This window comes from Meles meles, chromosome 21 (genome assembly GCF_922984935.1).
Source record: "Meles meles chromosome 21, mMelMel3.1 paternal haplotype, whole genome shotgun sequence".
Taxonomy (NCBI): Eukaryota; Metazoa; Chordata; class Mammalia; order Carnivora; family Mustelidae; genus Meles; species Meles meles.
Window position 1 is genome coordinate 864871 of NC_060086.1, and position 15321 is coordinate 880191.

The 15321-nt window shown below is 37.3% G+C and overlaps 1 protein-coding gene across 2 annotated transcripts in view; it reads right to left on the reverse strand.

The window, feature by feature from the left end:
* The window catches only part of SEPTIN14 (septin 14), a 166905-nt gene that overhangs the window by 47838 nt on the left and 103746 nt on the right, over nucleotides 1-15321 (reverse strand). For both annotated transcript variants that reach the window (XM_045993586.1, XM_045993587.1), the window contains one exon: nucleotides 2376-2508. In XM_045993586.1, coding sequence (XP_045849542.1) covers nucleotides 2376-2508 — 133 coding nt within the window. The remainder of the gene's footprint in view (nucleotides 1-2375; nucleotides 2509-15321) is intronic.

Genomic DNA, 15321 nt, shown 5'->3' on the forward strand with positions numbered 1-15321 from the left:
TGGAGGTTTCTCAAAAAGTAAAAAATGGAACTACCCTACAGCAATTGCACTAACTAGGCATTTACCCAAAGGACACAAAATATTGGCTCAAAGGGTTACATATACCCTGATGTTTGTAGTAGCATATTTAACAATAACCGAAATCAGAGATAGCCCAAATGTCCATTGATGAATGGATAAAGAAGAAGTGGTATGTATATACAATATAGTACTACTCAGCCATCAAAAAGAATGAAATCTTGCCATTAGCAACAACATGGATAGAGCAAGGATGTATTATGCTAAGTGAAATAAGTCACTCAGAAAAAGACCAGTACCATATGATCTCTCTCATATGTGCAATCTAAGAAAGAAATCATATGAACATATGGGAAGGGGGAAAAGAAAAAAGGGAGTGAGGGAAACAAGCCATCAGTGACTTTTAATGATAGAGAACAAACTGAAGGTTAATGGAGGGAGGTGGTTGGGGGTTAGGCCAGATGGGTGATGGTTATTAAAGAGAGCACTTGTAATGAATTCTGAATGTTTTTATGTGAATAACAAATCGCTGAATTCTACTCCAGAAACCAGTATTGTACTCCATGTTAACTAACGACAGAAAGAAAGAAAGAAAGAAAAAAAAAAAGAAAGAAAGAAAGAAAGAAAGAGACTCTTAATTATAGAGAGCAAACTGATGGTTACCAGAGGGAAAGGACTGATGGAAATTAAGGACTGTAGTTGTCATGATGAGCCCAGCATGGCATATGGAAGTGTTGAATCACTATATTGTATATGTGAAACTAATATAACACTGTATGTCAACTAACTGAAATTAAAATAAAAAAGTTTTTAAAAACTGAAAAGAAAGATGAACTAATCTCTAGTAATGTGGTAGATGTACAAACTTGTCAATTTTTAAGTATTTAAAATTATAAAGTTGTAATTTTGAATTCTGACTAATCTATCTGCTAGATGTTCTTAAAAGCTTACTTTACCTCTGTGAGCCTTCACTTTCCATGTCAGCTAATCCTAGTTTCTGTCAGCTTATTCTATTTTCAGTGATTAAGTTGTTCCTTTTCTGAAGAAAGCCTAGTGGGCCTGCTACCTGTCACTTTGTCCTGTGTGGATGCTTTTATAGTCCTGGTCATTTTATTTCTGCCAGAATTTTTTACTATAGCCATTCATTAATCTCTGTTAAGAATTTTGGCAACTCCTCAGTTTGCACAACAAATTTTTGTTTGGTTTTTCTTGAGGGAACATATAACTGAAGAACCGGAAAAAACAGATGTACACAAATAAGGCAGGGGAAAAAATAGAGGATTTAAATTATTGATTTGGTTTTTGGTCACTTTGTACTCTGGGCTTAAGTTATCCTAAGATCCAGCTATACTGCCTGTTCTTGGATTCCATAGGAGACCCTTGAATACTTCTAAACTTTACCTTTATCTTTAAGATAATAGAATTTTTATTATTGATAGTTCAATTAACCATGATTGAGACATCTGGTATACAGCACCTAGTCACTATCTTGCTTCTATTGAAAAAGTTCAATTTACCTATTTCTGCTCTAAACTAAATTCTTAAGTTAAAACCACATACGCTTGAGAGAATGATATTTATGATTCAAAATATATTTTTGTTAAAAAGACATTGGTGAAAATATTCAAAATTATATAAGTAGTCTCTTTTCCATTTCTTTGGAAACATAAAGAAATGAAATGGAACTCATATGATTCATCAACCAAAAGTTCTCAAGGTCTTGTGTTAGTGAATACTTATCCACTTACTTACAAAAGGTAAGAAAATTTTCTAATGCAGTAGCAGTGTTAGAGAGTAATGACTCTTCACAGAAGTCAGTAGCTTGAATTTGTTATAAATTAATTAAAATTTAATAATAAATAGAAATATTTAATTTAAATAATTTAATAATTTATAAACTAATAATGAATTAATAATTAATTGATAATTTAAGTATATATTTAATTATAATCAAATAATATGATTATAATTAAAATAATTATAAATTAGTAATTTAATAAATTGAATAATTTGAATAATTTAAATAAATATAATAAATATTTTAAAATAAATAATAAATTAATTAAAATTAAAATGCTATAAATTAATTAAAATTTATGCTTGAAAATTCAAATTGTAAGATAAAATAAAGGTAAATAGGTCTTACAAAATTGTTTTCATTTTTTAAAAAAGCAAATTAGATATTCTAGAAAAAAATAAAATTGCTGACTCTAATTTTTAAAGCTTGCATTCAAACCTATATCATAAATAGCTATCTTTTGAAAAATAGAAAATATTCTAAAATCATCAAATAAATCATTGAGACTAATACACCTAAAAATGAATGAATACAAATTATATCAGATTAGCATACTTGCCTCTTTTTCAGATTCTTTAAATGTTGTTTCTTTCTCCTTTACTCGCTGCATAAACTTTTGTTTCAGTTCTTCTTCTTCCCTCTGACATTGATCATAGAACTTTTGTCTTTTGGCTTCATAGATCTCTTGAAAACTATAAAAAATAATTTATTACTATCATATTAAAATGGTAATATAAATAAACCTGTAAAAATATATATTGCATGTTAAGTCCCATGTAAGGACACTGGATGTCTGAAGAGGAGTAGAAGTTTAAAACAGTTGTATTAGTGATTTCTTGTTATCATCATTTTTCAATATATCATACTTCTTCACATCTTTTGATAATAAAATTTGGGGAAACCTCTACTTTATAAGGTTCTTATTTAAAATAAATCTGGGCAAGGATGCCAAGATGGGACAATCAGTTAAGCGTCTGCCTTTGGCTCGAGTCATGATCCTAGGGTTCTGGGACTGAGTCCCACATTGGACTCCTTGATCAGCAGGGAGTCTGCTTCTCTCTCTGCCTATCACCCCCCCCCAATTTTGCTCTCTCTGTCTCTCACTCACTGATAAATAAATTTAAAGTCTTTTAAAAATAAAAATAAAATAAAGCCAGGCATCGTCATCATCACCAGATCATCATCGCTAAAATAATCAAAATAGTATGGCAGTGGCACAAAAATAGATACATAGATAAATGGAACATTGTAGAGAGCTCATAAACAGACCCAGGTTTATATGGTCAATTACTATATGACAAGAGAAGCAATAATATACAATGGGGGAAAGATAATCCCTTCAATAACTGGTATTGGAAAACTGAACAGCTACATGCAAGAGCATGAAACTGTACCAGTTTCTTATACCATACACAAAAAGAACCTCAAAATTAATTAAATACCAAAATGTGAAACCTGAAACCATAAAAATCCCAGGAGAAAAAATAAGCAGTAATCTCCTGGATGTTGGGTAACCTTTTTTTACCAACATTTTCTAGCTATGACTCTTCAGGCAAAAGAAACAACAGCAAACATAAACTACTGTGGCTACACCAAAATAAAAGTTTTTTGTACAGTGAAGGAAACCATCAACAAAACAAAAACAACCTACTGGATGGGAAAAAATCATTTGCAAATGATATATCTGATAAAAGGTTAATAACCAAAATGCATAAAGAACTTATATGACTCAACACTAAAAAATAATAAACTGATAAAAAATGGGCAAAGAACATGAATAAACTTTTTTCCAATGAAAATATACTGATGGCCAGAGAACATGAAAAAATGCTCAACATTATTATCATTAGGGAGATGCAAATCAAATCACAATGAGATATCATCTTACAACTGTCAGAATTGTTAGAATCAAAAAGACAAAAATAAAAAAATGTTGGTAAAGATGTGGCAAAGAGGAACCCTCATGCACTGTTGGCTAGAATATAAATTGGTGCAGCCACTGTGGAAAAAAAATACGGAGGTTCCTTAAAAAATTAAAAAATAAATACCGTATGTTTCAGGAATTCCACTACTGGTTATTTATCCAAAGAAAGAAAGAATACTAATTTAAAAAAATAGATGAAATATATGAATTTTTGTGTTCATTTCAGCATTATTTACCATAGACAGGATATGGAGAAAAACTAATTTTCCATCAATAGGAAATGGATAAATAAAATGTGCGGTGTGTGTGTGTGTGTGTAAAGAATATTACTCAACCTTAAAAAAAATAATCTTGCTATTTGTGACATGAATGGACCTAAGAGTACTATGTTAAGGGAAATGTCAGACACAGAAAGAAAAATACCATATAATTTCATTTATATGTGGAAACTAAAAAACAAAACAAATGAACAAGTAAACAAATAAGAAAAGGAGAAACAAAAGAATAAATAGAGAGAACAAACTGGTGATTGTCAAGGGGAAGGGTAATGGGAGATTGGCAAAAATAGGTGAAAGGGAGTAGAGTACAGGCCTCTGGTTATGGTATAAAAAGCCATGGGATGAAAGGTACAGCATAGGAAATATAGTCAGTGGTATCATAATAGTGTTGTATGGTGACAAATGGTAGCTACACTTGTGAGCATAGCATAATGTATAAAGTTTTCAGATAATTATGTATACACTTGAGAGTAATGTAATATTGGTATCAACTTCATTTTTAAAAATTGATTTTGAGTGAAAAAAATCTGGTTTCAACATCTTTATTAAAAAGTCCATCTCTTGGGGGGAGTCAAGATGGCGGGGAAGTAGGAGGAGGCACCATTTCAACCTGCACCCTAAAGTGAGCTGATTACCTACCAAAGAACTCCGACCACCCATGAAATCAGCCTGAGATCAGAATTATACACGTCTGGATCTCTACAGGAGCAGAAGACGCCAGTGGCAGGTAAAGCAGACTGGGAACGTCCGACTGATATCGGAAGATAAACAAAAGGGGGAGGGAGCCACCAGAGGTGACCAATCAGAAAGTAACACCCCAACACAAGAGTGCTCTGCGTCTGGGGACCAGCATTAACTTGGAGTCTGGTTGAAAGCACTCAAAAAACAAACAGCAAAGGATCGCGGGAGGTAATAGTGGGAACCTGGGCGGTTAGGGTCAGGGACCTAAGTCCCCGGACCCAGGACACCCTCCCCTGGCGCGGAGCCAGAGAGAGTGCAGCAGAGAAATCAGGTCTCGGTCCCTGAGCCGCCAGTGCACCTGAATGCCAGCGCGCCCGAGAACGAGTGGGGTCTGGCTCCCGTGAGGGGCTGGGAGCCTGGCCAGACGGCAATCCTGAAACGCGCGCGTCCCACACCCTCCCTTGGGATAGGTGCTCATAGGCCCTAGCCTGGAGCTCTGGCAGCCGGAAAAACCAGACATTCCCAGCCCAGGACAGCGGGAAAATCTCAGTGTGTGATCTCTGCTTGGAACCTCTCTGGCGGTCTGGAGCTGCCTAGACAGCCACCGCTGCCCTGGTTTTGGGTACAACGAGGAGCTCCTGCATCCCCAGGGACAGTGACTCAGAACCGACTCTGCCAGCAGCTTTTGCAAAACAGTCTGAGGCTTCTCTCTCAGAGGGAGGTTGGGGTGCTGATTGCTCTCCTCTAAACCTCCAGAAACCATCAAAAGCTGTCAAGGAGAGAGAAAGCAGATGACAGAACATAAAAACCCCCAGAGAACAAAAGGCTGAAAAAAACAGTTTCCTGAAAAAAAAAGAGCTCACCCCCTTGAGGGGAGCGGGAGGACCTAACTCAGGGAACATCATTGTCTGAAAACCCACGTGGCAGGCCCCTCCCCCAGAAAACCAACCAAGAAGGAAGAAAAAAAAAAAAAAGACTACAAGAGAACAACCACCACTACTTCATAAATACAACTTTTATTTTTAACTCTTTACCAATATTCTGGATCTTTTTTTTATACATACAGATAATTTTTTAACCTATTTACCATCACACTGAGATGTCCAGTACATCAAATTCTTTAATAACCTTCTAACCTGAACTTTTTGATACATACACCCGTGTTTTTCTTTTGCTTTTCTATTTTTTTAATTCTTTTTAAATTTTAACTTAGTTTAGTCTAGTTTATTCTTTTTTAATTTTTATTTTCTACTATACATATAGAGTTAAACTTCAAGGTAATCCCCTTTCCCCAATCAATGCTACCCCTATAGGCAAACCAGTTTCTAATCCCCCTTTAACTTAGGAAAGTTGAGTCCCTTAACCAAAACATCAAGATACCTTCAGGAAGAATCAAAATAACCTTCCTCACCCACACTGAGAATCTATAACCATTCTCCCAATTTTTCCTTCTGTCAGTGTTTCTGTGAATTTGTGTTTGTCCTGATAATATATAAATCTTATACTTGGGGTTCTTTCTGATGAGGTTCTTCCCTTTTTTTTTGCTTATATATACATATTTTTTTCTCTTGTCATATACTTTTATCACTCTTTTTGTCTGTCTGTTTTTGTTTGTATACTCCACAAATCTTACCTTGTGGCCCATTTGGGCTGAGCCTTCTCTTTTATCTTCCCTTTTTTTCCTATCTCTCTCTCTCTTTTATTTTTCCTTTTTTCTTTCCCCTTTTTTTTCTTTCTTCTTCTCTATTTCTTTTTCTTTTATTTTTTCTCTCATTTGGCTGAGGAATCCTGATTGCACAGAAGCGTTCCAGGGTGCACATTGACTGCACCACAATCGATAAGTCCAGCTGCATCTGTTTAGTCATCTCTTACCAAAATGACTAGGAGGAGGAATACCCAACAGAAGAAAAATACAGAGGATGGGCCTTCTGCAACAGAGCTAATGGCTATCGACATAGACAATATGTCAGAAAAGGAATTCAGACTAACAATTATACAGGCAATAGCTAGGTTGGAGAAAGCCATGGATGACCAAACAGAATTGATTAGGGCAGAACTGAAAGCCACCAGGGATGATGTTCACAATGTTAGGGCAGAACTGAAAGCCACCAGGGATGATGTTCAAAACACTCTCAATGAGTTCCAATCCAATCTAAATTCTCTAAAAGCTAGGGTAACTGAGACAGAAGATAGAATTAGTGATCTGGAGGACAAACAGATAGAGAGAAAGGATCAGGAGGAAGCCTGGAACAAACAGCTCAGAAGCCACGAAAACAGAATCAGGGAAATAAACGATGCCATGAAACATTCCAACATCAGAATTATTGGAATCCCTGAAGGGGAAGAAAAAGAAAGAAGTCTAGAAGATATAGTGGAAGAAGTTGTCTATGAAAATTTTCCCAATCTCACGAATGGAAACAACGTTCATGTACTAGAGGCAGAAAGATTTCCTCCCAAGATTTTAGATACTCGAAAGTCCTCAGGGCACCTTATAGTTAGAATGGGGAATTATGTTTCAAGAGAGACCCTCTTAAAAGCAGCTAGGACAAAGAAGCTTCTTACATACAGAGGAAAGCCCATTAGAATAACGTCAGACCTTTCAACAGAGACCTGGAAAGCCAGGAAGGGCTGGCAAAATAGATTCAGAGTACTAAATGAGAAGAACATGCAACCAAGAATACTCTATCCGGCAAGACTGACATTTAAAATGGATGGAGAGATAAAGAGTTTCCAAGACCGGCAAGGCTTAAAAGACTATGCAACCACCAAGCCCACACTGCAGGAAATATTAAGGGGGGTCCTATAAAAGAGAAAAAATCCTAAGAATATCATTGAACTGAAATATAGAAACAATCTATAGACAGAAAGACTTCAAAGGCAACACGATGTCAATAAAAACCTATCTCTCAATAAGCACTCTCAATGTGAATGGCCTAAATGCGCCCATAAAAAGACACAGGGTTGCAGATTGGATAAAATGACAGGACCCATCCATATGTTGTCTACAAGAGACCCATTTTGAACCTAAGGATACACCCAGACTGAAAGTGAAGGGATGGAGAAGCATCTTTCATGCCAATGGGCCTCAAAAGAAGGCCGGGGTAGCGATTCTCATATCAGATAAATTAGATTTTAAACTAAAGACTATAGTCAGAGATACAGAAGGACACTACATAATTCTTAAAGGGACTATCTGCCAAGACGATCTAACAATTGTGAATATCTATGCCCCCAATATGGGAGCACCCAATTCCATAAGAAAACTATTAATCAAGATAAAGAGTCATATTGATATGAATACAATAATAGTAGGAGATCTTAATACGCCTCTCTCAGAAGTAGACAGATCATTGAAGCAGAAAATTAATAAAGAAATAAGAGCATTGAACGAAACATTGGACCAGATGGACCTCATCGACGTATACAGAACATTCCACCCTAAAACAACAGAATACTCATTCTTCTCAAGTGCACATGGAACCTTCTCCAGAATAGACCACATACTGGGTCACAAAGCAGGACTCAACCGATACCAAAAGACTGACATTATTCCCTACATATTCTCCAATCACAATGCTTGGAAACTGGAGCTCAATCACAAGGAAAAGTTCAGAAGGAACTCAAACACCTGGAAGCTAAAGACCACCTTGCTTAAGAATGCTTGGATCAACCAGGAGATCAAAGATGAACTTAAACAATTCATGGAAACCAATGAGAATGAAGACACCTCGGTCCAAAACCTATGGGATACAGCAAAGGCGGTTCTAAGGGGGAAATACATAGCCATCCAAGCCTCCCTCTAAAACATTGAAAAATCCAGAATACACCAGCTGTCTCTACACCTTAAAGAACTGGAGAATCAACAACAAATCAAACCAACTCCACATGCAAGAAGGGAAATAATCAAGATTAGAGCAGAGATCAATGAGGTAGAAACGAGAGATACAGTAGAACGTATCAATGAAACTAGAAGCTGGTTTTTTGAAAGAATTAATAAGATCGATAAACCATTGGCCACACTAATCCAAAAGAAAAGAGAGAAAGCCCAAATTAATAAAATTATGAATGAAAAGGGAGAGATCACAACGAACACCAAGGAAATAGAAACAATCATCAGAAATTATTACCAACAGTTATATGCCAATAAGCTAAGCAACCTAGATGAAATGGATGCATTCCTGGAAAGCTACAAACTCCCAAAATTGAACAAGGAAGAAATTGACAACCTGAATAGACCGATATCTAGTAATGAGATTGAAGCAGTGATCAAAAACCTCCCAAAAAACAAGAGCCCAGGACCTGACGGATTCCCTGGGGAATTCTACCAAACTTTCAAAGAAGAAATAACACCAATTCTCCTGAAGCTGTTCCAAAAAATTGAAGCAGAAGGAAAATTCCAGACTCTTTTTATGAAGCCAGCATTACCCTGATCCCCAAACCAGGCAAAGACCCTACCAAAAAGGAGAATTTCAGACCAATATCACTGATGAATATGGATGCAAAGATTCTCAACAAGATCCTAGCAAACAGGATCCAGCAGCACATTAAAAAGATTATCCACCATGACCAGGTGGGATTCATCCCTGGGTTGCAAGGTTGGTTCAACATTCGCAAATCAATCAGTGTGATAGAACACATCAATAAGAGAAGAGAGAAGAACCACATGGTCCTCTCAATTGATGCAGAAAAAGCATTTGACAAAATCCAGCATCCGTTCCTGATGAAAATGCTTCAAAGTATAGGGATAGAGGGAACATTCCTGAACTTCATAAAATCTATCTATGAAAGACCCACAGCAAATATCATCCTCAATGGGAAAAAGCTTGCAGCCTTCCCGTTGAGATCAGGAACACGACAAGGATGCCCACTCTCACCACTCTTGTTCAACATAGTATTAGAAGTTCTAGCAACGGCAATCAGACAACAAAGAGAAATCAAAGGTATCCAAATTGGCAAGGAAGAAGTCAAACTCTCTCTCTTCGCAGATGACATGATTCTTTATATGGAAAACCCCAAAGACTCCACCCCCAAACTACTAGAACTCATACAGCAATTCAGTAACGTGGCAGGATACAAAGTCAATGTACAGAAATCAGTGGCTTTCTTATACACTAACAATGAAAATACAGAAAGGGAAATTAGAGAATCCATTCCATTTACTATAGCACCAAGAACCATAAGATACCTGGGCATAAACCTAACCAAAGAAGTAAAGGACCTGTACTCGAGGAACTACAGAACACTCATGAAAGAAATTGAAGAAGACACAAAAAGATGGAAGACTGTTCCATGCTCTTGGATTGGAAGAATAAACATTGTTAAAATGTCTAGACTGCCTAGAGCAATCTATACTTTTAATGCCATTCCGATCAAAATTCCACCGATATTTTTCAAAGAGCTGGAGCAAATAATCCTAAAATTTGTATGGAGCCAGAAGAGATCCCGAATTGCTAAGGAAATGTTGAAAAACAAAAACAAAACTGGAGGCATCACGTTACCCGATTTCAAGCTTTACTACAAAGCTGTGATCACCAAGACAGCGTGGTACTGGCATAAAAACAGATACACAGACCAGTGGAACAGAGTGGAGAGCCCAGATATGGACCCTCAACTCTATGGTCAAATAATCTTCGACAAAACAGGAAAAAATATTCAATGGAAAAAAGACAGTCTCTTCAATAAATGGTGCTGGGAAAACTGGACAGCGATATGTAGAAGAATGAAACTCGACCATTCTCTTACACCGTTCACAAAGATAAACTCGAAATGGATAAAAGACCTCAACGTGAGACAGGAATCTATCAGAATCCTAGAGGAGAACATAGGCAGTAACCTCTTCGATATCAGCCACAGCAACTTCTTTCAAGATAAGTCTCCAAAGGCCAAGGAAACAAAAGCAAAAATGAACTTTTGGGACTTCATCAAGATCAAAAGCTTCTGCACAGCAAAGGAAACAGTCAACAAAACAAAGAGGCAACCCACGGAATGGGAGAAGATATTTGCAAATGACAGTACAGACAAAAGGTTGATATCCAGGATCTACAAAGAACTTCTCAAACTCAACACACACAAAACAGATAATCATATCAAAAAATGGGCAGAAGATATGAACAGACACTTCTCCAACGAAGACATACAAATGGCTATCAGACACATGAAAAAATGTTCATCATCACTAGCCATCAGGGAGATTCAAATGAAAACAACATTGAGATACCACCTGACACCAGTTAGAATGGCCAAAATTAGCAAGACAGGAAACAACGTGTGCTGGAGAGGATGTGGAGAAAGGGGAACCCTCTTACACTGTTGGTGGGAATGCAAGTTAGTGCAGCCACTTTGGAGAACAGTGTGGAGATTCCTGAAGAAATTAAAAATAGAGCTTCCCTATGACCCTGCAATTGCACTGCTGGGTATTTACCCCAAAGATACAGATGTAGTGAAAAGAAGGGCCATTTGTACCCCAATGTTTATTGCAGCAATGTCTACGGTCGCCAAACTGTGGAAAGAACCAAGATGCCCTTCAATGGACGAATGGATAAGGAAGATGTGGTCCATATACACAATGGAGTATTATGCCTCCATCAGAAAGGACGAATACCCAACTTTTGTAGCAACATGGACGGGACTGGAAGAAATTATGCTGAGCGAAATAAGTCAAGCAGAGAGAGTCAAGTATCATATGGTCTCACTTATTTGTGGAGCATAACAAATAACATGGAGGACATGGGGAGATGGAGAGGAGAGGGAGTTGTGGGAAACTGGAAGGGGAGATGAACCATGAGAGACTATGGACTCTGAAAAACAACCAGAGGGTTATGAAGGGGCGGCGGGGGGGTGGGGGGGTGGGAGGTTGAGGAACCAGGTGGTGGGTAATAGGGAGGGCAGGTACTGCATGGAGCACTGGGTGTGATGCCAAAACAATGAACACTGTTATGCTGTAAATAAACAAATTTAAAAAAAAAGTCCATCTCTTCTCCCAAAATAAAAGTATAAAAATTAAGATAGACATCTTTCAAAATTTAATTCAAAGATAGTCAGTTCAATTTTGTTTGTCTTCAAAGTACCTAAAAAATCAATATACCTGGATCATACCACACTGTCATCCCTTGCAGTACAAATCCTATTCCTCTTAAATATAACTAAATACACCTGCTCTTAAACTATTTTCACTTGACTTCTACAATGTTACTGTTGCTTTTCCTCTTTCCATCATCCAACATTCATTGTCCTTTGACATCTTTCTCAATATCCTTTGCCAATCTTTATTACTCTTAGCCAATTTTGAACATCTCCTTCTTGAACATCTATTTCATATAAAATTCAAAAATAAAAACAAAATAATATTTTTCTTTTAGAAACATATTTCAGCATTATTCATATTGAATACTCATGTTTGAGCATATAAGTGGTCCCTTGAATTACATTGCTGCTAATAACTCTACCCATCCATGATGATTAGTAAACATATAATTCAGTTAGGGCAGAATTGAAAGCCACCAGGGATGATGTTCACAAGCGCTCAATGAGTTCCAATCGAATCTAAATTCTCTAAAAGTTAGGGTAACTGAGATAGAAGATAGAATTAGTGACCTGGAGGACAATCAGATAGAAAGGATCAGGAGGAAGCCTGGAACAAACAGCTTAGAAGCCACGAAAACAGAATCAGAGAAACAAATGATGCCATGAAATGTTCCAACGTCAGAATTGTTGGAATCCCTGAAGGGGAGGAGAAAGAAAGAAGTCTAGAAGATATAGTGGAACAAGTTCTACATGAAAATTTTCCCATTCTCACAAATGGAACCAGCGTTCATGTACTAGAGGCAGAACGGTCTCCCCCCAAGATTATAGATTCTAAAAAAATATCAAGGCACCTGATAGTAAAATTGAGAAATCATGATTGCAGATACAATCTCTTGAAAGCCTCTAGAACAAAGAGGCTCCTTCCCTACAGAGGAAAGCCCATCAGAATAACGTCAGACCTGTCCACAGAGAACTGGCAAGCCAGAAAGGGCTGGCAAGATATATTCAGGGTACTAAATGAGAAGAACATGCAGCCAAGAATACTTTATCCAGCAAGACTGACATTCAAAATGGATGGAGAGATAAAGAGTTTCCAAGACCACCAAGGCTTAAAAGACTATGTAACTACCAAGCCGACACTGCAAGAAATATTAAGGGGGGTTCTATAAAAGAGAAAAAATCCGAAGAATATCATTGAACAGAAATATAGAGACAATCTACAGAAAGAACGACTTCAAAGGTAACACGATGTCAATAAAAACGTATCTATCAGTAATCAGTCTTAATGTGAATGGCCTAAATGCACCCATAAAATGACACAGGGTTGCAGATTGGATACAACGACAGGACCCATCCATATGTTGTCTACGAGAGACACATTTTGAACCTAAATATACACCCAGACTGAAAGTGAAGGGATGGAGAAGCATCTTTCATGCCAATGGGCCTCAAAAGAAGCCCGGGGTAGGGATTCTCATATCAGATAAATTGGATTTTAAACTAAAGACTGTAGTCAGAGATACAAAAGGACACTACATAATTCTTAAAGGGACTAGCCACCAAGATGATCTAACAATTGTGAATATCTATGCCCCCAATATGGGAGCAGCCAATTACATAAGAAAACTGTTAATCAAGATAAAGAGTCATATTGATATGAATACATTAATAGTAGGAGATCTTAACATGCCTCTCTCAGTAATAGATTATTGAAGCAGAAAATCAATAAAGAAACAAAAGCATTGAATGACACATTGGACCAGATGGACCTCATAGATGTATACAGAACATTCCACCCTAAAACAACAGAATACTCATTCTTCTCAAGTGCACATGGAACCTTCTCCAGAACTGACCACATACTGGGTCACAAAGCAGGACTCAACCAATACTAAAAGACTGACATTATTCCCTGCATGTTCTCAGATCACAATGCTTTGAAACTGGAGCTCAATCACAAGGAAAAGTTTGGAAGGAACTCAAACACTTGGAAGCTAAAGACCACCTTGCTTAAGAATGCTTAGATCAACCAGGAGATCAAAGAAGAACTTAAACCATTCATGGAAACCAAGGAGAATGAAGACACTTCGGTCCAAAACCTATGGGATAGAACAAAGGCAGTTCTAAGGGGGAAATCCATAGCCATACAAGCCTCCCTCAAAAATATTGGAAAATCCAGAATACACCAGCTGTCTCTACACCTTGAAGAGCTGGAGAACCAACAACAAATCAAACCAACTCCACACACAAGAAGGGAAATAATCAAGATTAGAACAGAGATCAATGAGGTAAAACCAGAGATACAGTAGAACATATCAATGAAACTAGAAGCTGGTTTTTTGAAAGAATTAATAAGATCGATAAACCATTGGCCACACTAATCCAAAAGAAAAGAGAGAAAGCCCAAATTAATAAAATTATGAATGAAAAGGGAGAGATCACAACTAGCACCAAGGAAGTAGAAAGAATCATCAGAAATTATTACCAACAGTTATATGCCAATAAGCTAAGCAACCTAGATGAAATGGATGCATTCCTGGAAAACTAAAAACTCCCAGAATAGACCAGGAAGAAATTGACAACCTGAATAGACCAAAATCTAGTAACGAGATTGAAGCAGTGATCAAAAACCCCCAAAAACAAGAGCCCAGGACCTGACGATTCCCTGGGGAATTCTACCAATCTTTCAAAGAAGAAATAACACCTATTCTCCTGAAGCTGTTTCTAAAAATTGAGGCAGAAGGAAAACTTCCAGACTCTGTTTATGACGCCAGCATTACCCTGATCCCCAAACCAGGCAAAGACCCTGCCAAAAAGGAGAATTTCAGACCAATATCACTGATGAATATGGATGCTAAGATTCTCAACAAGATCCTGGCAAACAGGATCCAGCAGCACATTAAAAAGATTATCCACCATGAACAGGTGGGATTCATCCCTGGGTAACAAGGATGGTTCAGCATTCGCAAATCAATCAATGTGATAGAACAAATCAATAAGAGAAGAGAGAAGAACCACACGGTCCTCTCAATTGATGCAGAAAAAGCATTTGACAAAATCCAGCATCCGTTCCTGATGAAAATGCTTCAAAGTATAGGGATAGAGGGAACATTCCTGAACTTCATAAAATCTATCTATGAAAGACCCACAGCAAAGATCATCCTCAATGGGAAAAACCTTGCAGCCTTTCCATTGATATCAGAAACATGACAAGGATGCCCACTCTCACCAGTCTTGTTCAACATAGTATTAGAAGTCCTAGCAATGGCAATCAGACAAGAGAAATAAAAGTTATCCAAATTGGCAATGAAGAAGTCAAACTCTCTCTCTTCGCAGATGACATGACTCTTTATATGGAAAACCCCAAAGACTCCACCCCCAAACTACTAGAACTCATACAGCAATTCAGTAACGTGGCAGGATACAAAGTCAATGTACAGAAATCAGTGGCTTTCTTATACACTAACAATGAAAATACAGAAAGGGAAATTAGAGAATCCATTCCATTTACTATAGCACCAAGAACCATAAGATACTCGGGAATAAACTTAACCAAAGAGGGAAAGGATCTGTACCCAAGGAACTACAGAACACTCATG